The 27,827-nt window shown below is 34.9% G+C and overlaps 1 protein-coding gene across 4 annotated transcripts in view; it reads right to left on the bottom strand.

Moving 5' to 3' along the window:
- Esyt2 (extended synaptotagmin-like protein 2) overlaps positions 1-27,827 on the bottom strand; it is a 122,049-nt gene that overhangs the window by 67,206 nt on the left and 27,016 nt on the right. For all 4 annotated transcript variants that reach the window (XM_069846857.1, XM_069846856.1, XM_069846858.1 and 1 more), the window contains exons 2-7: positions 16,902-16,943; positions 14,938-15,078; positions 14,638-14,714; positions 13,004-13,070; positions 12,737-12,882; positions 3,740-3,860 (exon numbers count right to left, since the gene is read on the bottom strand). In XM_069846857.1, the coding sequence (XP_069702958.1) occupies positions 3,740-3,860; positions 12,737-12,882; positions 13,004-13,070; positions 14,638-14,714; positions 14,938-15,078; positions 16,902-16,943 (594 nt within the window). The remainder of the gene's footprint in view (positions 1-3,739; positions 3,861-12,736; positions 12,883-13,003; positions 13,071-14,637; positions 14,715-14,937; positions 15,079-16,901; positions 16,944-27,827) is intronic.

Below are 27,827 nucleotides of genomic sequence, written 5' to 3'. Positions count from 1 at the left end.
TCACTTTCTCATATAACTGACAAGAATGCTTTTATTCCCACCACACAGAGGCAGTAATAGGTGGGTGGGTGCCCCTGGAGAAAATTGAATGAGGGAATCCCCTTGAAGGAAGTTCCTGATTCAGTTCTCAGTGGAATCCCGTTACTGTAAAATATGGTTTGTTAAAGTTGAACGTACTTTGGGTTTGTGAAGGCCTATAAAATTTAAAAGTGTTAAAATAATTCACCATATATATATATATATATATATATATATATATATATAACTAAAATTAATTTTTACTAACATTTTTACACGGATAAATGTAAAATAATGATAATATTTTCTGAAACCCGAAAACACCCGAAAAAACCGAAAAACTCCAGTGGGCAGATGGTTTTTGAAAAAATCCGTGTTTTTGCCAACCCTGGCAGGTGGACGAACTAATTCTCACCACACTGAACTAAAAGATTGCGAAATTAGAGCTTGAACAAAATATTACCAAAAATTAAATACTTCCCACTCATCAGTAGATATTTTCACTCAGCTTGTGAAGTGTGTTGAGTGCACAAGGTCATCTTGCATTCATTCACGCAGGATGGCATCATAACTATGCTCTCAGATTACACGCTGTCTTTTTTTTTTTTTAATACAGTATTACAAGTAACTTTATAGACCCTTACAGTTAATATGAACAGATAATTTTTTTTATATCTTTTTATTTGCCGTGGATATCAGATGAGCAATTCGAGGGAGGGTTCTGACATGAGCTCTTTAACAGTTCTCATGTAAGAAATTTTTCTAGCCCAATATTTTTCTCTTTAAATACATAATTTTTATCTCTATTACTCAAGACTTTTGCGTAAAAATCGTAGTAGGTTGTTTGAAAGATACAGCTGCAAGTTTTATGTATGAATACGTCTCTCGGGATGGGATGTTCGATGCAAGATATAAGAATGAAAAATACACCCACGTTTAGAAGTAAAGTATAATTTTATTTACAACAGGTCGCCATCTTATATGCATTGATAGAAAACATGTCGATTGTTATAGTAACCGTTGTGCTATATCATTTGCTTACACTCCTGCTCTCATTTGTGTTGCATAAGTTATGCCTCGACATTTTTAATTTTCTCTTTTTCACTCAAATTCACTCGCGAATTTTTCCAGTTTAACTTGTTGGCTACTGATTGTCGCTCAATTGAGAATGTAGCCTGGTTTGTTATGATCGTTTGACATCTCTGCAGTAGCGGACAGTGGGTTTGAAAGTTGAGGAGGCCAAGATGTGACTGATGAGAATATAAAAATATAAGGCCTGTGACGTACTTCATTATCAAGCGCAGAATTTATAGATATTAAGAAACTAAAATTAGGTTTTCCAATTTATATTTTAGGATTTTAAATCTTATATTTAGGAATTTATATGATTTTACGGGAAAAGAGATAAAAATAAACAGCATATTGTTAATGTATTACAACGGCTTGGTAAAGATTGCTTCTCTTTAGGACACTCTAAGTCCTAACCTACGAATTAGGTCTTTTTAGCAGGGGCGGCTTTTGGGGTAGTGCCAGTGTGCCATGGCACCACCAATGAAAGAAACAGAAAATAATATCCTAGAAAGCAGTTGTAATAGTTTATTTCTACACATTTTATTCGTATTTCATCTGAACGAGCGCGCGCACAGATCCGGACGCACTCTTGCAGAGTTTTTCCGAACGTTGGAGCCACTTCTGTGTGGCACTGCTTCCCTCCATATAACACTGTACAAAAGGCTACTGATTCTAGTTTATATGCGTTTCTTATGGCAGACTTTGAGCCGAATTCAATTTGACTCAGTAGTTAATATTCCGCCCGCTAGAGCACAGTAATGCAAAAATTTCGCTAGATGGCAGGATTGTTGGAGACCTTAGGAAGGGAACCATCTACCGCAGACTTGTACGAAACACAAGTTAAAGTTCCGCGCCAAATGTTAATGTAATGTTGCCAATTCAAAACTAATGCACATAACTTGGATTTGAATGTGTAAATTATTATCCATTTAACCCTATATTGAACGCAGAGATAGTCATGGTTCTTTTTAGAAAGATAAATATTTTTTCATATTATGTAAAACTGTTTGTTAATGTTGTGTAATATTTGTTTTATTTTGCGGCAACTAAATATCGCTACACTGTTGCTATAGTGTTGATGCTTCTGTTAATGATACATGAGACCTGTGCAGGACATGAACATGTGTTATTCAGGCTCTGCCTTGGATTTATCGGCCTATTAAATAAAGTGCAAACGCGTTTGTTTATTATCTATATTACTGTTTATCTCGTGTGCTTTTGCCAGTAATTTTACTAGTTATAAAAGTTATTTATATTTGACTAACAATACTGTGAAAGTTTTAATTATCTGTATCTGTAAATTTCGTTATTAGTTTCGGAAATGTTATTGTAACTGTTACTAGATGCATTATTAACTGTACACCTGGTAAAATAGCTGATTTAATTAATGTGTTTTATTTAATATAATGCAAACGTGAAATGCGAAATTATCAATTTCACTAGGGTAATTTGCGTACAACCTTTTTTCGTTTTTGGCACCACCACCAGAATGCCTCATCGGCCGCCACTGCTTTTTAGGTCATATTGAATTTAAGAATGTTACTCTTTGCTACATAAAACGAACAAGAGAAAAGCAATATTTCGAGAGTAACGAGGTAGCAACAAAATTGATTCGAACCTAAGAATCCAGGGCTTACTCATTACTATTACAGAGCCTAATTTTACAGCAAATAAACTCGACGATCCTCTTTCTTTGCAAACCAATCAATTAGGTCACAACATACTGAACAATTGCTACTAGAAGAAGCTAGAGACAAACCTGTATTTGTTTCTAAAGTCTCGATATATTTAAAATACTGTATAAGTAAATACATCTCGTAACACAAAAGAATAAAATGACAGGAACACCCGCAAACAAGAGAAAATCTAACAACATAAATGAAAACTTTTACTCAGGGAGAGAAAACTAACAACACGTGACTCAATTTTCTAAAACCAAGAAGAGAGAAAGAGAGAGAGCTTCCCAATACAGCCGAAACCAGCCGTGACTAAGCAGTACAGTTGTCAGCGGTGAGTAGGATGTCTCCAAATCGGCTCCCTTCGCGCGTTTTAGTCAAGTTTAAACACTCTGCTAACCAGCTACCTTATTGGTTGAACTGCTGTTGTCATGGTTACTGGGGAGCAGAGTGATGTAGCTGTCTCCTCTCTCCCTCTCTCGCATAGACACTGCAGGCTGCTAGATGTCGACTATACAGGTTACAGCACTATCTGTTATTTTTCAGTATGAATTATTTGTACTATCTACAGTATAGCAAGCGGGCATCACCAACTTAATGTGGTCGACTTGACATAACTTACATCTTAGTCGTAGTGAATACTAAAATTAATACAAAAGGAAAAATGTTCGTCATTTGCTGTAACTTGTCTGTGATCTTAATTCAGCTGGAATTATTACTGCCATATTGTGTTCTGGTAAAATATTAGGGGAGGCACGGGCTCCCTTGCCTCCCCTGAAAATCCGCCGCTGCATCTCTGTGAATGTTATATCGCTTTGCATTCCGGAATATAGCTAAATTTCTGAGATGCCATTCTCCATGTAAGTGAACTTGGTTCGAATTCAAAAGATACCAACAACTTTAATACTGATTATTTTAATGTTGCTATTTGAACAATTCAAAAGAACTTGCTAAAAGAAAGTAATGGTATTTACCTCTGGCTCAGGCATCTTGAGCATAGTTGCTGGAATTTCGTCGCTAAGGATGATAGGCAACTTGTTTGGCAGTACCATCATCCTGGCTACCTGCTCCACAATAATGCGACGCAGGATATCACTGTGAACCAGCCAGACAAATCTTTTGTTACGAAGGCAAGTAAGGTACATTTATTATTGCAACTGACAGTCATTATTAGTTGGGGTAAATTTGTAAGAGGGCAGAAAATGCCCTTCACTTCCAAAAACACCTTTAATCATACACTGCCACGTATATAGGATGAACTATAAGTAACGGCATTAATTTAAGGGGGTTATTGTTTGAGATATTTCAAACAAAAAGGTTTAATACAATTTTGCTCGTTTTTGTTTCCTTTTCGAGATAAAAATTGTTTTACATGAAATATTTCATAACATATTTTGGGAAATCCATTAATTTAATTCCCAATATGTTCATTCAATTTAAGATAGCAGTGTATTATGATAATAAATGATTGAAAGAATTAGTTTTGTCCTTTAAATTTGCAGAAAATGACCTGAACAAATGTAGTTTTTCGTTGTGCAAATGAATTTTACAATGTTACATTTGTTCAGATAAAATTTCTGCACATATAAAGAACAAAACTAAAATTCTTTCAATCCATAATATACTGCTCTCTTAAACTGACTGAGCATATTGGGAATTAAATCAATGTCTTTCCCAAAACATGCTATGAAATGTCTCATATAAAACAATTTTTATCTCGAAAAGAAAGCAAAAACGAGCAAAATTGTATTTAACATTTTTGTTTGAAATATCTCAAAGAATAACCCCCTGAAATTAATGACATTACTTATACACAGCTATATTTGAAAACTGAAACGAATACTAATACAGATCTTACACTCTATTTATAATTGTTTTGAAAAAGTGATAGGCCTATTACAAATTTTTGTATCATTCTGTTTTAAGGAACGTTTTCCCAGCTACAGAAGGGCTTAATGGATGTCCTTTGCAGACATTTTAAGTTCTCAGTGACTATAAAAATTGCATTTTAATACACTGATGTACAAGACAGACTATGTTGCAGTCAGTTCTCAACCGACTTCTTTTACACCCAATTTATGACCGGCCATGGAAAATTCGGTTCCTACTTTGAAAGATTTAGGATCAAAAGTGCAGAAGAATCTCTGTGCATATGCAAAGAGAATCAGACTGTTGAACATTTGATTTTTCACTGTCCAGTGTTCGAAAGGAAAAGACACTTTTTAAGATATCATATCTCGGATTGCAATTTAAATTACTCCACACCCCTTTACCATTTTCTTAGAAAAAAATGTTGTTACAAACAATTCACAGAGTTTATACACCACATCCACGCAAGACTGTAGCTGTTAATTGTATATAAATTAATGATGTTATAAAATCCTAATGCACTATGTAAAACAAGGTGTCTATCTTTGGGACATAATAATAGTAATGACAACAATAACTATGTTTGTATTATAGATTTTACTATTGTTGAGTATTTGATGACAGGTATATAGTTTGTAACCATAAGTAATTTTGTTTTTATTTTTTCTTTACTATCGCAAACCAATTATATAATAGGTGTTTTATTTGTAACTAAGCCAATTCTGTGCATTATCTCATTAATATTGCTTAAAATTATGTATAAGATCACAAATTAATGTAATAATCTTGCAATTTCTCTACACCTTCGATTATAATTTCTAATTTTATTTCATTTTGTTTTAACTGAAAGTAATTATTGCATAACGTATTTAGTATTGTTTACTGTCTCTTAATTAGTGTATTTATATTGTAACTATGATTCACACCTACTATTAATTCTTTAAAATTGTGTATTATCACTACATAATGTATTTCACATGTAACAAACTACAACCCTAATATACCAAAAAAAAAAAAAAGGTAAAATAGGGTTTCAATATTTGGATAACAATAATAATAATACACTGATTCTTACAGAAAACATAAGTGATTTCAAAGTTAAGTGAAATACGTACATTATAATATAGTTTTTTATGTTTTGTATAACACGAAATAACTATAATGGAATAGTTTGCATTTTTCGTTTCTGTAGCATTACATTGTAAGGAGAATTATTACTAATATATAATATAATCCACAAGTCATTTATTTTAAAACTTGTACTACTTCTGCATAAAACAATATCATCTTTTAGATTTATAATATAAAATTAATTAGCCTACTTAAACTACGAAATGAAGTAAGTAGTACATTGTTAGCCTTTAATTAGGTACGGGAAATAACATTACTGTTGATTAAAGACGCGTGAAGCTGTTGTTAAAATGTGCCAAGATAGAGCAGGTTTTCAAGGCTATCTTCGTGGGTGTTAAGTGAAACATGTTTCCTACTTTAAGAGGCTCCCTCAATGAAATGCCTCAGCAGTCACGTTCTTCGAATATACCTCGTTATTAGATAACTTCATGGTGCAAGCGTGCGAAAGATTTTCTTTCAGAACAGAATATAATTAGTTGCCAAAAATAATGAAGAAAATGACCAATAATAACACTTCACAACACGCATTTCTTAGCACATTACTTCTGAAGATGCATTAAATTTGGTTGTTACAATCATGGAAAACAGGTTGGACTGTATTTTAGGTATAAGTATGAAGAGTAGAGTCAAAAGACAAATGCGACTGGAACTGTAATATGAAAATGTATTGATCCAGTGCGTGGTAGTTGTGCAATCGTCCATTTTAAGGGGAAATCCCAGCCACTAACAACAGGAAAGTAAGCCTATTTGCTTAGTATGACTTACTGTGCATAAGATACATTTTCTTTCATTGTTAGCTGAGTGAACTATTCTTATTGAATGTATCAATGATTTTCCTTAACCTATCCAATAATAGTTCGAAATAGTATTTCAAAACAGGCAGTAATTCTTTTCCTTTCCATGACAGAGGCAGAGTTGAATTCACATTTCATTTATTGTATTCCATAGATCTTACATTAGCGGTGAAGCTTTAAGATGTGGAACAAGTCAAGATTTGGTGAGATGAGGTGAAGCCGAGGATTCGCTATAGATTTTTTTAAATTTTAGTTGGTTATTTAACGACGCTGTATCAACTACTAGGTTATCTATACTATAAATCTGTAGTCGAAATTTTTCTGGTAATTTTCGATTTTCCAAAAATAATTGGTCCTAACATATATAATTAACCACCCTGAAACCGAAAATCGCTTTTTTGAAATTTTTGTTTGTATGTCTGTCTGTCTGTATGTTTGTTACTTTTTCACGCGATAAAGGCTGAACGGATTTCGATGAAAATTGGAATATAAATTAAGTTGGTTGTAACTTAGATTTTAGGCTATATGGCATTCAAAATACATTATTTAAAAGGAGAGTTATAAGGGGGCCCGAATTAAATAAATCGAAATATCTCGCTTATTATTGATTTTTGTGAAATATGTTACATAAGAAACGTTTCTTTAAAAATAATTTGCGATAAGTTTTATTCCTTGAAAAATTTTGATAGGACTGATATTTAATGAGATAAATGAGTTTTAAAATTAAAATAACTGCCATCTAAGGCCATTTAATGAATTAAAAAACAAATGACTTCGTCTATAAGGGGCCTTGGACAGCAACAATCGAAAGCTATGAAAAATAGCTTACAGAGAATGTTTCTGTGTTTGTATGAAGTAATATCGAAAGCTAAATTAACCGATTTGTATAATTAATTATTATTTCACCATTGGAAAGTGTAGTTTCTCTAGATGGACATAATGCTATAATGTTATTACAGTAACTTCTGATATAAAATAAAATAAAATAAAATAATATAATATAATATAATAGAATATAATATAATATGTAATATTATATAATATAATTTAAGTTATTTGAAGGGTTCAGAACCATAGTGGGCCAAGCGCCATTTACTGAATACGCAGAAAACAAGGGTTAAAATTAAGTTATTACCATAATTCAATGGAAACCTATAACAAGTAAAATAAAATATACACATTAAATCTAAATGATGTCAATCTTCATTAAACTATGGTTGCATGTAATAATAATTAAGAAACATGTTAAAGGAATTGTCATTGCACCAAATGAGTGTCTCTGGACCAAAATGATCGCATTTTAATTATTTGGATGCAATTTAAATTAAGTAACGTATTAAACGATTTATCCTTCTATCAAACACGAATGTTCCCTGGATCAAACTTCCTATTTTAATTATGTAATTACTTTATATTTATTTCTAATGGGTGCAGCGGAGCGCACAGGTACGGCTAGTTATCAATAATTGTCTTATTTTTTTATACTTTGTATGCCTCATTTATTTTTGACCTGCTGTTCCCATTTTATTATGTTTTTTTCTTTCTTTCTCTATGTTATATATTATGTCTGATTTCTTCTTACTTGTTGTTTACATTTTATTATTATTATCTTATTCAGTTTTGTGTGTAAAATTGTAGTGTACTTTGTAAATTTATAGTGTTTTTGTAATGCAGTTTTTACTCCTGGTTGAGTGTTAGAGAAGGCCGTATGGCCTTAACTCTGCCAGGTTAAATAAATCATTATTATTATTATTATTATTATTATTATTATTATTATTATTATTTAGCGTCGATGAGATTGGTGATAGCGAGATGATATTTGGCGAGATGAGGCCGAGGATTCGCCTTAGATTACCTGGCATTCACCTTACGGATGGGGAAAACCCAACCAGTAATCAGCCCAAGCGGGGATCGAACCAGCACCCGAGCGCAACTTCAGACCAGCAGACAAGCGCTTTAACCGACTGAACCACGCCGGTGGATTTCGCCATAGAGTACCTGACAATTGCATTACTAGTTGAGAAAAAACTTCTTTTTGTTTTCTGGAACAAAAAATTCGCGAGAAAACTGATTGTAATATTGTAGTCAAATGAATCGATTGAACAATAAACAATTCATAATAACTACAGTATATTTTTACCAATATTTTTTATGTGTGTGGATGGAAGATACAATTTATTTTATTTTGTTGATATTTGTAGTTACAGCAGAACCTCGATAATCCGAACTAAATAGGACCAGAGGTAGTTCGGATTACCAATTCGTTCGGATTATCGAACATATAGAATTACTCTACTTGAACTTAAAAAAGACACAATGTACAGTAGTATAAAATATATAAAAAGGTGATAGAAATCGATGTCCTTTCTTATTCTACTTAACCTACCCCTTTATCTGATCTAAACACCACTGTGGGTAGAGGAGGGAGATTCTTTGGATTGTACACTAGATATCTTACAAATACTGGCCTCCCTGATCATGGAATGAACATGACACAGGGTCACTGTTGAGACATCACAGAACAATCACAAGACATTCAGTCCTGTGGACGGAAGATTAATTTTTTCCATTGTCCACATGGGAATCGAACTTCGGACCATTGGCTAGGAAGTGCACGCACATAGTTAAAACGCCGAACAGAAGTTGTACCGGGTATGACGTTCAATATTCAAACAAGCAGTTAAAACACATGGAAGAGCACAAAGAAAAACGACAATACTGTATTTAACTAAGTGATATAAACACTACAAACAGCCCTCACCTTCAAAATGAGGAAGTTTAACGAATATAATCGTTTTCAATATTTTCTCGATTTATGTGTTTTCCGGTACTGGTAGTGCGTTCGGATTATCGGACGTTCGGATTATTGAGGTTCTGGTTTACACCTGTGGAGTAACGGTCAGCGCGTCTGGCCGCGAAACCAGATGGCTCGGGTTCAAATCCCGGTCGGGGCAAGTTACCTGGTTGAGGTTTTTTCCGGGGTTTTCCCTCAACCCAATACGAGCAAATGCTGGGTAACTTTTGGTGCTGGACCCTGGACTCATTTCACAGGCATTATCATCTTCATTTCATTCAGACGCTAAATAACCTGAGATGTTGATACAGCGTCGTAAAATAAAGCAATAAAATAAAAATAAAATTGAGATTCTGCTGTATTATTTTTATAACCAACTAGGTTTTACTTGGACAGGGCATTTCAATAATCTATATGTCTAATACAGAGTGACCCACGAAGTTCTCCCCGGGTTTATGGAGATGATTCCTAAGGTTATTTGGAATAAAAAAGTAAATAAATTAATGAGATCACATTCATAATTACAGAATTACAATAATTTGAAAACGGCAAAAAAAACTTTATTTCATGATTTCACTAACAAAAATGAAAACAAAAAAAAAAAATTAAAACACAAACAATTGATTGTTTATGTATCAGTCTCTTTCATTTAGAGTGGATTTAAATCAAATTTTCGAAAATGCTTCTCTGAGTCTCAAGGCAACGGTCCGCACGGGTGTGAACCTAACGTTTAGCATTTCGCAGCTTCACACTTTGTTCCTTAAGGCTGATTCACAACAAACCGGGAACGGAAACGACAACGAGAACGAAAATATTGTTAAAATGTATCTAAATGTGGGCATCCACAATAGTTAATTGTGAATGCTCACAATTAAATACATTTATTTTAACAATATTTTCGTTCTCGTTGTCGTCTCCGTTCCCGGTTTATTGTGAACCAGCCTTCATTGTCGCCACGGCATCCAGAATGCAGTGAAGCAAATCTTTGCGTGTTTGTACCTTAACCTGATACACGATCTTTCATCCACCCCCAGATATGGCAACAAAATGCCTACAGTCGCGCTCAACCTCCTGACGTTTCGCGAGCGCCAGTTACATACGAGCGCGACGTTGTCACAATTACACTCTCCGTCTCTGTCTCTCAATGGCAGTAGTTTTAAAACTGTGGAGCGCGACCCTTTACCTGAGATTGGCTTGATAGGGAGCAGCAGCAGCAGCAGTAGTATAATAATAATAATAATAATAATAATAATAATAATAATAATAATAATAATAGTAATAAAAGTCATCAGATTGCAACGAATGAAATTAAAAGTCACAAAATATAGACAAATTAGTTGCGTTAAATTGCGAAGAAAATAAAAATAAATGTTAAAGCAATGGGACTAAAGAGTTTGAGATATGTCCATTTATCTTGAGCAATGCATCTTCGAGATGTTCTATTGTACACGTACATTCAATATAGCGATATGAGACAGTTCTAAAATAAACGTAAGAATGCAACAAAACGTTATGAATGTTGGAATGTAAATATTACGATATGTTTAATTGATAGTTTATACATGGATAATATTGTGATTATAGTTAACAATTAATTTTACAGGTATGAGAAATCTGATGCCCACTGGGCTTCCTCTTGAATTCGTCTCTGCTTAGTGCTCTCGAAATAACGTAAATCGCCACCGTTGTAGCTCAGTCGGCTAAGGCGCTTTTCCGTCGATCCGGAGTTGCACTCGGCCGCGGGTTCGATTCCCACTTGAGTTGATTACTTGATTAAGTTTTTTCCGAGGTTTTTCCCAACCGCAAGGCGAATGTCAGGTAATCTATGGCGAATCCTCGACCTCATCTCGCCAAATAGCGATAGCGATATCACCAATCCCATCGACGCTAAATAATCTAGTAGTTGATACAGTGTCGTTAAATAACCAGCTTACAAAAAAAAAATAACGTAAATCCCTGCCTTTCCAGGCCTATGCATTTTTAGACTCGCACATGAAGGATTTCCTTGATGTGGGGTCAGAGTGGTGACAAATAGGCCATAACATATCTCTCTTTTAATTTATAATGCGTTCCTTGGAATTACAACTTGGCGCACATTACGTCGTTTTTCCATCACCAGCATGTATCAAATCCTTATTACACATCTCCCGCTTGACAATAGTAATATGCGTTAGAAGAGCGGTATGTTGAAGTTTTCATGTTCGAGGAAAAGTTTGAAAAAGCGAAACGTAGTTGAGCTTTTTTAATTTCCGAGAATTGAAATAAAACATACCGCTCGTGTATCGTACATTATTTTGTGCGAAGATCGTTTATTACATACCTGAAAGAGGAATTTCTAATTAGTTGCAATGAAATCTCCATCTTGGTTTCTGTTCAATGACGGCAAATTTGCAAAACAAAAATATCTATCTTCAACAATGTTGCTTTAAAATGTTTTCTGTGTTTACTATACTCCAGCAGGCCGTGATATACGTCTGTCTTTTTTTTCCCCCAGTCTATAAATGCGAACTTAAAACAAACGGTAAGGTTATGTAATGATTTATTTTTCATTTTAATATTTTAACAATATTATTTATATAACATATTGCAGTAATAACATCGGCATCTGGAATCTTGTTGATTTTTTCACGGCTTCTTTAATGTTACTTGCATCACGAATGCAGTAACTTTAGTGGAGTTGTAGAGTTTGCTTAATTTTTGCAAATATTTAAAAACAATAATTAACATTGCAATTTAGGTGAAATTGCAATGTTAAGTTTCCAATTTATAATTATTACTATATTGAACGTCTCTAAAAATAATATGTTAAAAGCCTAAAGCAGTAAAATCAATATGTCACTTAAGCGGTAAGAAGAGGGAAATTGTTATGTGTGTTAGGTTGGGAATACTGAATGTGGAATTTTAGACTTTCCGCGGATTGGTTTTGTGCGGAAACCAAGCAAATACCCACGATCTCGCACAAAATATTATTTTCCTTCAACAAACACAGCGCCCTCTAGAAACATTTTAATGTCGTTCTGCGCAATGCTGTCATACCAGATTAAAAATATTTGATGCTCTGTATCTCAAATTCAAGATTTTGTAGTTAAGTTCTTGTTCCAGAGAACGCTTCAGTTACTTAAATCTGCCTTTTCTGTGTTTATTTATTTTTTTTTTTTTTACTCTTTATTCGGTTCAACATACATGATTTTTAGATTTTCTTAAAACTAATATTTCCGATCACATGGTGGGATTCACATTCCGTCAGGTCAGCACGATACAAAACCATAAATTGTGCTGTATTATAAGACTCCGACTTACACCTACGTCAGTACTTAATCGTATTATTTCTACTCTGCAAGGTACAGCAAGGGACATGTGTCGTTTATTGATTGTGACATTACCTCAAGCCAGGCATATCCAGCAGGTCAGCCATGCCGACCAAGTTGAAATCGATGGTTGGGTTGTTGAGGAAGAACACTTGTAGGCCTCCCACTAGTGGCATTGAAGAAATTAACGGCTTCATTACCACTCGCATCATGCCGTGGATCTACACGAGAATGCAGATTGCTTTAGTTAGCACTTAGGAGATGGATCATAACAAATCACGTGTTTCCTGTAACAACATCCTGCATTTCATTATAATAACTGACTGTGCAATAAACACAAACCTGGAAATCTTTGATGCCACCTTTGATACCTCCAATTGTGAAGGAAATATCACAATCTCCTGCATAGCTGTAAATAAACATTATCTTATTAGCAAACAAATATATTGATCTGCTGATAGATTAGAGATTAGATCTTAATTGAAAAAACCTTGTGTATAACGAAGCATATCATCTGTCTAACCCATACCGTTTATTTACTTATTTTTAAAACGCAAATACTGTCATATTTTTATTTTTAAATTAACCTTTAAATAATGTGAAAACAATTTTACTAATTTCGTAGATGTTACAATGATTTTAGAATTATTTTGCGATAATTGATAATTGACTACATTGTTACTTTTTTCTTTAGACATCATCCTGATTGTGCTGTATTTTCAAAATTGTCTCATAATAATGTCTTTCTATTATCTAATATTATTTGAAATATATTAACATTCTATGTATTTTAGTTTAATTCTGCTACACAGTTTATTTCAGTGTTTAATTAATAGTTCATAGTATTTTGTTGTTTAATTCGTAAATAACTCTTGTATACATGTAACTCTCATCTAAATCAAATTGTTGAATTCTTTGTAAGTTCATGCATATGTATATACACTTTTTGCTGGTTGAGTGGAAGAGAAGGCCTTACGGCCTTAACTCTGCCAACTAAAATAAATCATTATTATTATTATTATTATTATTATTATTATTATTATTATTATTATTATTATTATAATTTCGAAAAAGAATACAATATATAACTTAATAAAAGAATAATTACAATTTATTTAAATAAACACTTAGGTTATCCAACAAATCTCGTATGTAAAAATATCGGAATTTAAGACATCAAAAAGAATTACGAATATAATACTATTAACATGACCATATAACCAAAATCAAATACTGTAGGCCTACTCGTCACATTATCATGTTTATTCTACAAGAAGATTGTAGTAACGAATCTGATCTGAGACAAAGCTCTAATTTCGGCCCAACACTAGACAGTTCTTTTGTTAATTATCCTCGCCTAACATTAATGATTTTGAGTTTAGAAAGAGAATGTACGAATTATTATTTTCGCAAACTTTTCTCTAACAGAAAAATGTAGCTGCTTTTTAAGAATATTGCTTGCATGTTTTTTAATATCTAATCTTATTTCATTTTGTAATGTATACGCAGTTTATATTTTTATATCATCTTAATGTGCTTAATCACCGCCAATGGCAGTGGCTTAATATGTAATATTTTTACTTTTTCGTTTTGAAGAACACTCCCGAGCATAAGTTCTGACTTTTTCGGTATTTTAAATGTTTGTAAAAGAGCTAAATAGATTTATCATTATTATTATTATTATTATTATTATTACTATTATTATTATTATCATCAGTATTATCATTATCATTATTATTATTATTATTATTATTATTATTCTGCATATGTAGGAATTAAATTTTGAATTCTAGTGAAAATAAACATACACCCTTAAATTATTTCGGAATCGTTTATGATAATTATGAAAGAATAGAAATAAAAATGAAAGGGAGGAATATGAGAAAAATTATTAGTTACTAATTATATTAAGAAATACAAATGTAAATAAAGAAGGCATACGAGATGAGATAACCCTTCTAAATTACAGGACTTACAAGATATCCATGTCCATTATAATTTCGTTTCGAGATACATTACGATCATAGACTTTGACACCTCCAATTCTCAAAGGCTGAAAAGAAATATAACATTACTTTTTAGTTGTAATAATGCTTCAATCATTAAAGTAACAGGAATTATAATGAAAAGTTTCGTGTGTTGCAAAATATGAATGTAAGAAATATATACAAGAATAGTATATACAACAATCATTTCATGTTATATCATGTGCTATTTCCTAATGAAAAAGAACGTAAAAAGATATAAGGGAATTAAACTCAAAATATGGTACTCACAATGCTACCAAGAATCATCCTTTCGAACCGGAACCCATTGAGCTTGTATGCTTCTAGACTTGTCCGCACGTTGGGTTCTATTGTTTCTTTGATTATGGTTTTTGCGTAGTGATTAACATTTGGCCACACTTGTCGAAGAATCTATAAATAATCAGAGCAACACAAGCTAAACAAACTTGGAATTAATAACAGGTTTGTGTTCTTGTGTTCCACAAACACAAGACATTAAAACAACAGCAATTATCGAAACTGGCATTAGAGAATAGAAGTAAAGATCTCTTCAACTTTAATTAAATTAATGGTGACATGGTACGATGTGGATTTCGATTGCAGGGAGGGCCATTTCCACTCAAGCCACTGACATGGATCCACTTGGAAGTGGGCGAGAAAAAAAAAATGGTCAGAAAATTTTGCCTGGAGCCTTTTCAACCAGGAAGATTTCTTCTACGTGCCATAAATCTACGAGACGAGCCCCTGAGCTAACTTCACTTCTGAAGGAAGCCATGTTATGGATTTTATCGCCCAAGGACCTGGATTTACCTGCGGATCTCGGATCAAATGGTAAGCAAAACAATTAAAATACTAACTTAATTTAATAATTTGATTCTGGTTTGTTTCTTAAAACGATACTCGTAATATAACCTTTATTTATCAGTAGAAATTGTCTAAAATACGTAAATATGCATACTTTCTACGTAGGGTGTTTCCGTTCTGTCTTTTTTTTTTACATTTTTAACTCTACAATGAATGGGCACAACGGGATTTCTTTCATATGTGGTCAACATAGGCAGGTTCTACGTCAGTGTTTCTCAACCTTTTTGATGACGAGGCCTCCCCTTTTCCTCACATTACTTAAATACGACCCACTGGCCTAAGATGTAGGGTAAAATGTAGAACATAGTAATGTGAAATTTGGTAACAATTTAAAAAGAAGTGGATTTAATTATCTTTTTATTTAACGCAAAATAACCGAACATTTACATTTTCGTAGAACTTAATAATAATAATACTAATAATAATAATAATAATAATAATAATAATAATAATAATAATAATAGTTGTGTCAAATAGTGTGTGTGTTCTGAAATTGATCAAATTCTCAACACACAGATCAATTTCAGGACACACACACTATTTGACACAACTCTTCATCACACGAACGCACCCACACAACAAGCAGCGAAGTTGAGATAGCGCCGAGATCTAGTAGGCTCTGAGGATGGTGACAAAGTAGCACCAAAATAGCTGTAAGCCACACATGCTTACATAATTAACACGAGTAAGATCGCCATTTAATCAATTATTTGATTATTGTAACTATATTTATAAATGAACTATTTCGAGTTCGCAATGTTCACAAAATTATGCAATTGATCCTGCGATAAAATTATGTGAAAGTATGCTTACAGTGATCATGGTATGTCTGACAATTCTGTTGAGGATGCGAATTTTTAAGAAAATTCTCGGCGTGTTTAAGCTAATTGCTGTTTTTAGATGAAATAATTGTTGTTATAACTTTATTTATTTTCGAGGCTGTGAAATTTACAGTTTTAAACTAGGCCTTCAAGTAGGCTGTCGTTCAGAATTAAAGACCAATTTACAGCATAGTTAACTTCATCTGTAAGGGCATAATTAAAAACTTTTGTTATTAACTGTGCTTCTTGAAAATTTTATGATATAAAACTCAGAGAGGCCATGAAAAACATTAGTTTTATACGGCTATAACATTTTCTTGCATTATTTCCTGATTTCATAAATACTAAGACAAGCAGGATGGATCCATTTCCACTAGGAAATAACCGTGCAATTGTTATCAACAACAAACATATAACAGTGGCGTGTGGTTTGTGACACAGGAAATCCTGCATTTCTTTCAGCAGGCGCTTCTCAGATAAGAGATTTTTACTTCCTTTTCATCTCATTGCACTTAAAGTTGTAAGTTATAACAATTGTTCAGAACTTACCCTGTTCAGCCATTCAACACGTTCCACATCCGGAAAAAACACCTGGAAAGAAAATAATAATAATAATAATAATAATAATAATAATAATAATAATAACAGTTATAAAGAAAAGTATGTCGCAAAGACAACAAGGAGTCAAGGAGAACAAAGGGGCAACAAGGAGAGGAGGTTGCATTTTTATGTACCGGTAATGGTCAATTCCCAAGTTAACTCAATACCTAGTGAGAAGGAGGGCGTAGTTCTACATAAAAATGTCTTTTTTCAACTTGAAAAGCGAACAGATTCTAAAAAAAAGACCTAATATTGCCAGAAAATCATCGTATAGGTCACACTTAGTAAAAAAAAAAAAGAAAGAAAACTAATGCAGAAAACAAGTTCATCTAAACGACTAAATATGTCACAAAACATGTAAATACTAAAGAAGCTATGTTTCTGAGTTACTACCGAAAATATGCAAATTAATGAAAATCTTAATCATAAAGCTATGAATAATAAAGGAGTAATATAATACAGGGTGGTTACAAAGTCCCGTTACCCCCTACCAGTATCTATGTTATACATGTTTTTGTAGTCTGATAATGTTTATTGGCAGTGGCGGCGCCTGCATATTTCTTAAGAGGAGGAAAGAAATTAACAGCATAAAATGACACCTTCTTGAACGAAACATGCTATAAATTAGCCTACATGCATACATGTAAGACCAAGTAGCGTTGGAGTTGGCCTTCCCTTGTAAACTGAGTTTCCTAAATTGTCCATAATATAATATGTTTTCACTTCCATTCATTGTTGAATAATTGCACAAATTATAGTCACGACGCTGTTATTCCCGGTGTGACTCCTCCTCTTTGCTTACGTCTTAGGAAATGAAGGCTCTATAAAGTCTACGTAGGTAGTATCATTCGCCATTTTTGTTCTTTCGTTGCCGAGCTACCAGACGAGGAATATATTTGCCACACCGTTAAACATTATCATGTCGTAGCTCCTATGATAATAAATCAAACGCACTGTAATTCAGCAAATAATTTAGCGGCAAATGACGTCCTCGTGTGCTTTCTGCGAACGCCAACGAAAGAGCTAAAATGGCGGGCGATTATATTAAGTATTTATCGAGCCTTAGGAAATGCATAATGTCTTCATCAGCGAATCACAAGACGCACACGTTTAAAAGTAGCCGACCTGCAACGTGATTGGCTGCCGGAAATTAGAGCGACGGGACTATAACAATTACAAGGAAATTCACAACCTCGCAGCATTTTTCGCGCACACTACAGCATCACACTAGCTACTAACACGTAACCGGAAGCGTTTTACTGAAGTGGGAATGGGAAATAATCCGTTAGGAAAGCGAGAACACTGCACCCACCTATGTGGTCTGTGTTGCCACATGTACATTTTACAAGTTCAGTATCACGTGTTTTTTACGAACGTCAGTTCTTCTACAGTCATACTACCATTATTGTTCAAAGCTGCCGGTGGCCGATTAATTTTTGTATGTTAAAAATGATGTATTTTGGAGTACTTTCAATTTCAAATATATTTGTATAAAACTGACAACTTGGCTGTTGCCCTGTCTAGTAGGCAATAAAATATGGAAGTGAATTTCAGGGGCCAAAAAGATCTACGATACTAACATAGATCTACTTCCTCTTTGTTTTATATAAACCCGACTTCACTTTCAAATATCCTCGAAAGTTTCTAACCATGAATAGTAGTCTATATAAAGTGCAAAGAATAATATTTAATTTATAATTTTAAAAAAAGTTTATATGGTGTCTTTCATAGCTCTGCGTTAAAATTGTTTTTCTTGTGACTCCTATGTGTTATAGTCTAGTTGAATGCAACATCTCTAGATGGCAGCGGTAGCGAGCTCACTGCACGACCAGTCAGTTTCTGTCTGCTACACTATTTCCCGCCCATGCGCAGAATCAGAGGAGGATCTCCTCCCTATTAGTTCATATACTTGCTTTAAAACGCTGTTTCTTTTTCTGGCCGCTAATGCGCTGTTGTCTATGTGTGTTAACTACAGTAAAGGAGGAAAGTATTGACTTTCCTCCTCACAAACAATCTCGCTTCCTTCTCACAGTTTTCGCTCAGTACACGAGCGCGCGTCGTTTAAAACTCGATCAACCTAGGTTTTCTTATAGCTGTGAACTTAATTATCGAATCTTTCTCGAATTTCAAGACATATTTTATTTGGTATTTACTTTCAAAAGAAGAAAAACATGTATAACATAGATACTGGTAGGGAGTAACGGAACATTGTAACCACTCTGTATATTGATTCCAGGCAAAGAAAGATTTGAGACTTATGGTGGATGTCTTTCAATTTTTGTATATGTTTTCAAATGACTTTACCACACAGTTTATGACGCACTTCGCTTACATACCTATATATTTCCCTGAAGATGTAACATGCGGAACATTGGATAGTATATTTTTGTATGCACTGTGTATAACTTCTTTTTCACTTCTGACACATACTTTGTCTGAGAAATACTGTATGTTCTTAAGTCAAGAAATATTTCTTACACCGTTCTATTTCCTTGAGTAAATGACATATTTATTAGTAATTTTAAAAAATAAATTTAATATCAATTACTGAATAAAGTGAAACTGCACTACTGAACCTAAATATACTATGAAAGCATCAGAAAACAGTTACTGTTATCATCTTCAGTATGTTTATATTACATTGGTGATAAAGGTGTTATCTTCGCTTTTACGTTGCTTTCTTTTCCTGATAGTGATGCCAATATAACAAATGTTTGTTTACAGAAAAATTTGTGTTGGAACATATACCATAGACGATTTTGTTTTAATTTTAAAATTACGTGGATTGTTTCTTCCAGTAACTTCAAAATGAACTATCTAATCTAAGTGGAACTTTTTAATTTGCATTTATTTTCCGGATCTATTGGATGTCTATGATGGTAATTATCGGGGTCATAATAGTAATATGCGTTACAAGAGCGGTATGTTGAAGTTTTCATGTTCGAGGAAAAGTTTGAAAAAGCGAAACGTAGTTGAGCTTTTTTAATTTCCGGGAATTGAAAGAAAACATACCGCTCGTGTATCGTACATTATTTTGTGCGAAGATCGTTTATTACATACCTGAAAGAGGAATTTCTAATTAGTTGCAATGAAATCTCCATCTTGGTTTCTGTTCAATGACGCCAAATTTGCAAAACAAAAATATCTTATCTTCAACATTGTTGCTTTAAAATGTTTTCTGTGTTTACTATACTCCAGCAGGCCGTGATATACGTCTGTCTTCCCCCCCCCCCCAGTCTATGATGAGTCTGGAATCTTGTTGATTTTTTCACGGCTTCCTTAATGTTACTTGCATCACGAATGCAGTAACTTTAGTGAAGTTGTAGAGTTTACTTAATTTTTGCAAATATTTAAAAACAATAATTAACAGTGGAATTTAGGTGAAATTGCAGTGGTAAGTTTCCAATTTATAATTATTATTATATTGAACGTCTCTAAAAATAATACGTTAAAAGCCTAAAGCAGTAAAATCAATATGTCACTTAAGCGGTAAGAAGAGGGAAATTGTTATGTGTGTTTGGTTGGGAATACTGAATGTGGAATTTTAGACTTTCCGCGGATTGGTTTTGTGCGGAAACCAAGCAAATATGTACGATCTCGCACAAAAGTTGTTACATGTCAATTAGAAAGTTACTTCAAATAAATTCCAAGAAAATCATTCAGTAGATTCTTTATGAAGCAGTCTTTTGGATCAGTTATTGGGCAGTGAAATATAAAGAAAAGCAGTGCAAAAAAAACCCTGAAAGTTATAATTTATAAAACAGTTATATTATCGGTTGTTCTGTATGCTTCTGAAACTTGGATTCTCACTTTGAGAGTGGAACAGAGGTTAAAAGTGTTCGAGAATAAGGTGCTTAGGAAAATATTGGGGCTGAACGGGATGAATTTACAGGAGAATGGAGGAAGTTCCACAACACAGAACTGCATGCACTGTATTCTTCACTTGGCATAATTAGGAATATTAAATCCAGATGTTTGAGATGTGCAGGGCATGTAGCACGTATGGACGAATCCAGAAATGCGAATAATGTGTTAGTTGGGAGGCCGGAGGGAAAAAGACCTTTGGGGAGGGCGAGACGTAAATGAGAGGATAATATTAAAATGGATGAGAGAGGTGGGATATGATGATAGAGACTGGATTAATCTTGCTGAGGATGACCGATGGCGGGCATATGTGAGGGCGGCAATGAACCTCCGGGTTCCTTAGAGGCCATTTGTAAGTAAGTAAGTAAATAAATAAGTAAGGCAGTGCATATGACAGAGTTCTTTTTCTAGGCGAGATGATATATTGATTTTCTGTGGTACGAGTATGTGGTAGGAAAACAAGTATCATTAACTCAATATTGACTAAATGTATATATTGAACGTTATGTCATTCAGACTACATGCAAATACATAAAGCAAATAAATCTGTTGATGTGGACTCTGTTAGAGAAACACATTTTAACTAACAAAGGCCACTAGAAAACTTCTATGAGACTGAACCTTTCAAGAATTTCTCACAGTTCTCCCCACCGCAGTAAATACACATCTGACATTTCTGGTACTTTTAATCCCATGTTCCTAGAAGCTCCTCTTTTGATGCAAAATGCCTGTCTTTCGGCTTCGTTTTTACTTCAGGGAAGAATCCAATAACATATGGAGCAGAGTTAGAGCTGTAGGGTGGATGATCAAGCACAGTCTCAATATTTCGCAAAAATACGTTGTCTCTCTGGCCTGGTGGGCTGGCGCATTTGTCATGGTGCAGCATCTACTGTTTACATTTCAGGAGAAAATCTCAGCAAGGAATGCCCACTCTTAGGGCTTGTAAGTTGATGAAATATCATCTTTTTTCTTAAACATCATAGACAATGCAAGATGCAATATAAACTTATTTCACTTCAACACGAACTAATATAGCCTAATTTTATTTTGCATTTTCGATCTCTTATCGTCTTTTGGTCATTTTATAGGAAATATTCTACTTTTTGTTGAATTTTTGCCCTTCTCTGCTTATGAACGAACATTTTTTATGGTGTAGTCGTAGTCTATATTCGAGATCCTACTACAGATTGCTTAAGCAATTCGATTGCGTCTTACAAGAATTTTCCTTATGGTTACATCAGCCTTGACTCCTGATCACGTGTGTTACGTGCTTGCGCTTCATGAAATTGATACTAAAACTTTGTGTTGTACTAGTAGACTATATTGTAAACCTCTTCTGTATATATTTCAACTAGATTGTGACTATAAATTAAGACTTTATAGTAGTATTAAGCTTATTGACTTGTTCCATATTCTAGTTGTGAAACAATGTATGAATACCATGGAATGTTAATGAAACAATACAATACAATACCCTCATTCAACGCAATAGAACGAATACTGCAGTCGCAATATCCGTAATCAGCATATTGTATCACACAGGTGAAGACATAAAAATGCTGAAAGTAAAACAAAGCAGACAAACTTTTTTCAGACACTTAGGGCCGTATTCATAGACATTTTTAACGCGGGTTTCCGGTGGATGATCAGCGTTTTTCGTATTCATAAACCAGTGTTAGTGATAGGATATGATTTGAATTCTGCACAAGTAACAGTGGATAGCCGGGGCTAGCTTAGTACGCTCGTAGCGCGTGCTGCGAAATGTCTATGAATAGCACCCATAGTGACTGAGTTCGATAACAATGTATTTTCCACATACGGAATTATACACTATTAAAATTGTTTTTTTTTTAATTTTAATGTTATATTTTCAGAAATTTAAGTTCATTTCATAGGTTATTTTTCTGTGATTTTTAAGGTCATCAACTTCCGAGCCCTACTTATAACCAATCCCCGACACGGAACCGACTGGCCATTAACTGAGCCTTGTTTGTCCCAGCCGGCCAATGATACCATCCCCATCCACCTGCTCCTTCAAGGACGTTGAGTTATAGCTTACCCTCTCCTCTTACCCCACAAGGACCTTACTCCTCTCGTGAAATTTGGAAGTAAATGTCGAATGGCGATCTTGGGGGGGGGGGCATGCATACCACAGTGCATCATTTGAAAGTACCTATGTGCTGTCTTTCCAATATGACCCACTTCAAGAAGCCCACTACAGTAAAGAAGTCACCAGTCCTTTTGTTGCAATATTTTCTTCCATGTATTGTGGGTCCCTATCAACCACGGCATGGCGCGTCCTCAGGTTGCGGATCGAGGAGACGGCCTCCAGATATGGAGGGTAGCTGTGAATATACTGAATAAACAGTCGCGGACAGCCGATGAGGGGTGGTCCTCCAGCTTGGGGATTGGGCGAAGGGCTAACAACCCATCACCGTAAAAAAACAGCTTGTTACGAAACCTCAAAATAAGCCTCACTCTGGTACGACCACAGCAAAGGAACAAGACCTTTGGGGAGGCCGAGACATAGATGGGAAGATATATTAAAATGGATTTGAGGGAGGTGGGATATGATGGTAGGGACTGGATTAATCTTGCTCAGGATAGGGACCAATAGAGGGCTTATGTGAGGGCGGCAATGAACCTCAGGGTTCCTTAGAAGCCATTTGTAAGCAAGTATTTTCTTCACAGTCTCAATTCTCAATTTTTTTATGAGTAGACTTCGTTGAATTGTCACACGCAGCATGCAATCAGGTTGCCGATGTATGGTAGTATAGAGGAGGTGAGCGACCGCCCGGTCTCGTAGCAGCAGCAGTTCATGTTAAGAGTTGTGACCGGTCCAAATAGATAGAAGCAGCTACAGCTAATGCATACCTATGTAAGCACTTGTTTTTGCATTACCGTGGTTGGAATAGGCAAAGCTTAACATTTGTTCAGTGCCGATAAGAATTCAATCAAACATACTACAATGAGAGTGTTGCTGTTCCAAACAATTGCCCCTGGAATTCCCTTATCCCCGCAGCCAGACTTGACCTGTTGGGGAACGTGGTTGGATTCTGTTAATTATTTTGCAGAACATTACGGCAAAATAATGGAGGTAATTGATGCATTGGATAGCACAGACAGTTCCGCTGTTGCAGCTGTAAAATCATTGCTTTCTGAACAGCTATTGAAAGATATTCTGTTCATTGATTCTAATTTTAAAATCGTGTCCAAAAGCATCATCCTGTTAGAATCGTCTAAACTACAACTCTCAGAAGCCCTTAATATAGTGGATTAAGTATCACAAACCATTATCCAAAATAACAATTCACTAATTTCAGAAAAAGTGAAATGTAAGTTGAGAAACATTATTGCTAAAAATTCTGCCTATTCACAATTTCGTATTATAAATGATGTACTATCAGGTCACGACAAGACGTCTGAAGTTTGTGTACTAAAAAGTAGTGACTTTCCGTTCTTCAAATATGCACGTATTACATCGTGTGATGTTGAACGTACATTTTACCAAAATAAAAACTGTTTAAGTGACCATCGGAGGAGTTTCACTTTGCACTCACTCAAAATGTACGTAACTCTTCACTGCAATGCACATATTCAAGGATGATGTGAGTATCTTACATTAAATTTTAAGAGTTAATATATCTCACTATAAAATAATTGTGTATTTACATGTTTACACATTTCCTACTTCAATGATCATTCATTATATTTCTTGAATGCAGGATACAGGTTTTATTGTAACGGCAGTATACTGCTCAGTGTTTACATCAGAGCCATACTTCATCCTTTGCACTCCTTCTCATACAGTCTATACCGCGTGCGCAGTAAACCTTTGCGATTCTCGTGGCAATTCCAAGAAGTCTATTTATGAGTAAAAGACTAAAACTGCCACTCAAGGTGTGGGTCATTTTCGAGCCCAAAGTTTTTCTTCTTGAACTTCCTGTACTATAATCTTTTTGCTGTAAGAAAAATCCTAATGTAAACAATAGCACGTGACTGAAGTGAGGCTTCATTGGCCACTGTTTGGCGCCATAGATTCTCAGTACATGCTCCCGCCTACTGTTGTACATTCTGTTTCATGTGAAACAATTCCCGTTACTCGACAAGTAGGCCTAACCTCACTACTCTGCCTTCGTTTGCTTAGGAAACATTTACTTTATAATTACTGCAATTAAATTATTTTTAAGTCTTATGTCTTTACAATGGACAGTTGAGGATATAGAAGCCATACTTCAGTACCATGTTCTTACGTGAACAACTACGAGCTCAAGTGACGCCAGCTTGTTACAAGAACAGACTACCTCGGTATTACTGTTGGTATTCATCCGCGTTCATAGTACATAACAAAATATAAAAGTAGCTTTTCTATTTTTTTTTTTTTTTTTTTAGTAGGTTATTTTACGACGCTTTATCAACAGCTCAGGTTATTTAGCGTCTGAATGAGATGAAGGTGATAATGCCGGTGAAATGAGTCCGGGGTCCAACACCGAAAGTTACCCAGCATTTGCTCATATTGGGTTGAGGGAAAACCCCGGAAAAAACCTCAACCAGGTAACTTGCCCCGACCGGGAATCGAACCCGGGCCACCTGGTTTCGCGGCTAGGCATGCTAACCGTTACTCCACAGGCGTGGACAGCTTTTCTATTACATAGCGTTTTACACATGAGTGAAGTTAAATGTTTCATCGTGTTTAACAACTAGAATTCAACTTTTATTTTCAAATAATACAAGTTTGTGGTTTCCAAATACGAACTATATTTTCCTGCGTCATGTGAGTGTTTCGACTGGGAGCCAATCACGGGTATGACAGCAACGTGCTTATGTTTACATTAGGATTTTTCTTACAGCGAAAACAGTATATCTATGGAATATTCTTGCTCCAAGTGGGCAGTCATTCCTTACAAGGGAAGTATCACACCCCACATGTCGAAACTTACCTCGAAACTTTGGTGACATAACCGATGTGCTACGAGAAGATTACGTGCAAAACATTAGCTGCCTGTTTCCACTGCAAGGCCCCGAAATCGAAGCTGGAATCCTTCTGTGGCCAGACGATAACGCGGCGCAGCTGGACACCCCTGCCTCACTGGCGAGCGGAGTGGAGTGCGTGTGTGAAATGGAGTTAACTCTCTCGCGTCCCATCGTCTCAATGAAGTATAAACAAGAGACAGAAGTGACTGGTATCGATTGAATATCATTAAAGTTATCTCGTGACCTTTCCTGTCGCCCGCTCTTCCTTATCGCAGTGTTTGATTCGCATTCCTTCCGTCGGTATTCTGTCCTTGCGTGATCTATAACCCTGTAGTCGTCCGCTTGTATTACTGACCTTGACTCACGTACGTCTGTTCGCTGCTGATTGCTCCACTGGCTTGCACACAGGAAGGGCTGTCCATTCCAACTAGTAGCGACTAGTATCCACTTCCCTATTACTTACATGCAAAATTCCGGGGTTTATTTCGGGGCCTTGCAGTGGAAACAGGCAACTAATATTTTTCACGTGACCTTCTCATAGTACATCGGTTATGTCACCAAAGTTTCGAGGCAAGTTTCGGCATGATGGGTGTGATACTTCCCTTGTTAGCACAAGAGTCAAAGCCAAGCTGTAACGGATAATGGCACGATACTCAAGTCTGGTCCTCCCTGACATCTTATCTTTTAATTGCTACTATTCAACAACTGCAGGTCCCAGTCATACGCTACTTCCTTCTAAACATGTTTCCTTCTCCCTTTCAAATCCCAGTAATCAGGTCTGTCTTGTCAGCCGTTCCCGAGTATTGCGAACAGTTCCTAATCCCCTCTGTATCTAAGACTGGTTTATTTGCTTTCAGAATGAAGGTACATTAAATAGAGAATAGAGCGAGACGGACCGCATGGAGAACTAACACTTCTGTTTAAATGGAACGAGTGACGTCATCACATTACAAGAAAATGGGACGATTTTATCCGTACAGGATTCCGCTTAAACGTTCGACGTTAAAATAAAAATAACATTTCATTCACGAAAAGGGATTTACTTATGCAATAGTAATATGCGTTACAAGTGCGGTATGTTGATGATTTCATGTTAGAGGAAAAGATTGAAAAAGCGAAACGTAGTTGAGCTTTTTTAATTTCCGAGAACATGAAAACAAACATACCGCTCGTGTATTGTACATTATTTTGTGCGAAGATCGTTTATTACATACCTGAAAGAGGAAATTCTAATTAGTTGCAATGAAATCTCCATCTTAGTTTCTGTTCAATGACGGCAATTTTGGAAAACAAAAATATCTCTCTTCAACATTGTTGCTATAAAATGTTTTCTGTGTTTACAATACTCCAGCAGGCCGTGATATACGTCTGTCTTTTTCCCCCCAGTCTATAAATGCGAACTTAAAACAAACGGTAAGGTTATGTAATGATTTATTTTTCATTTTAATATTTTAAAAATATTATTTATATAACATATTGCAGTAATAACATCGGCATCTGGAATGTTGTTGATTTTTTCACGGCCTCCTTAATGTTACTTGCATCACGAATGCAATAACTTTAGTGGAGTAGTAGAGTTTACTGAATTTTTGCAAATATTTAAAAACAATAATTAACAGTGCAATTTAGGTGAAATTGCAGTGGTAAGTTTATAATTTATAATTATTACTATGTTGAATGTCCTTAAAAATAATATGTTAAAAGCCTAAAGCAGTAAAATGAATATGACTCTTAAGCGGTAAGAATAGGGAAATTGTTATGTGTGTTACGTTGGGAATACTGAATGTGGTATTTCACACTTACCGCGTATTGGTTTTGTGCGGAAAGCAAGCAAATACGCACGATCTCGCACAAAATAATTAACAGATATTTAGACAACAAAATCACATCAGCGAGATCAATATACATAAATTCAATTGCTTCATGTATGTACATGGTAGGGAAAGTATTACGCGAGACAAAATCTGTCTCAAAATACTCTTAATTTAAGCCTAGCTGCCAAATTGTAGAACAAAGTTGTTTTGTTAGTAACGGAAC

Source organism: Periplaneta americana, chromosome 15 (genome assembly GCF_040183065.1).
Source record: "Periplaneta americana isolate PAMFEO1 chromosome 15, P.americana_PAMFEO1_priV1, whole genome shotgun sequence".
NCBI classification, from domain to species: Eukaryota; Metazoa; Arthropoda; class Insecta; order Blattodea; family Blattidae; genus Periplaneta; species Periplaneta americana.
This window is presented reverse-complemented; position numbering and strand designations above follow the sequence as displayed.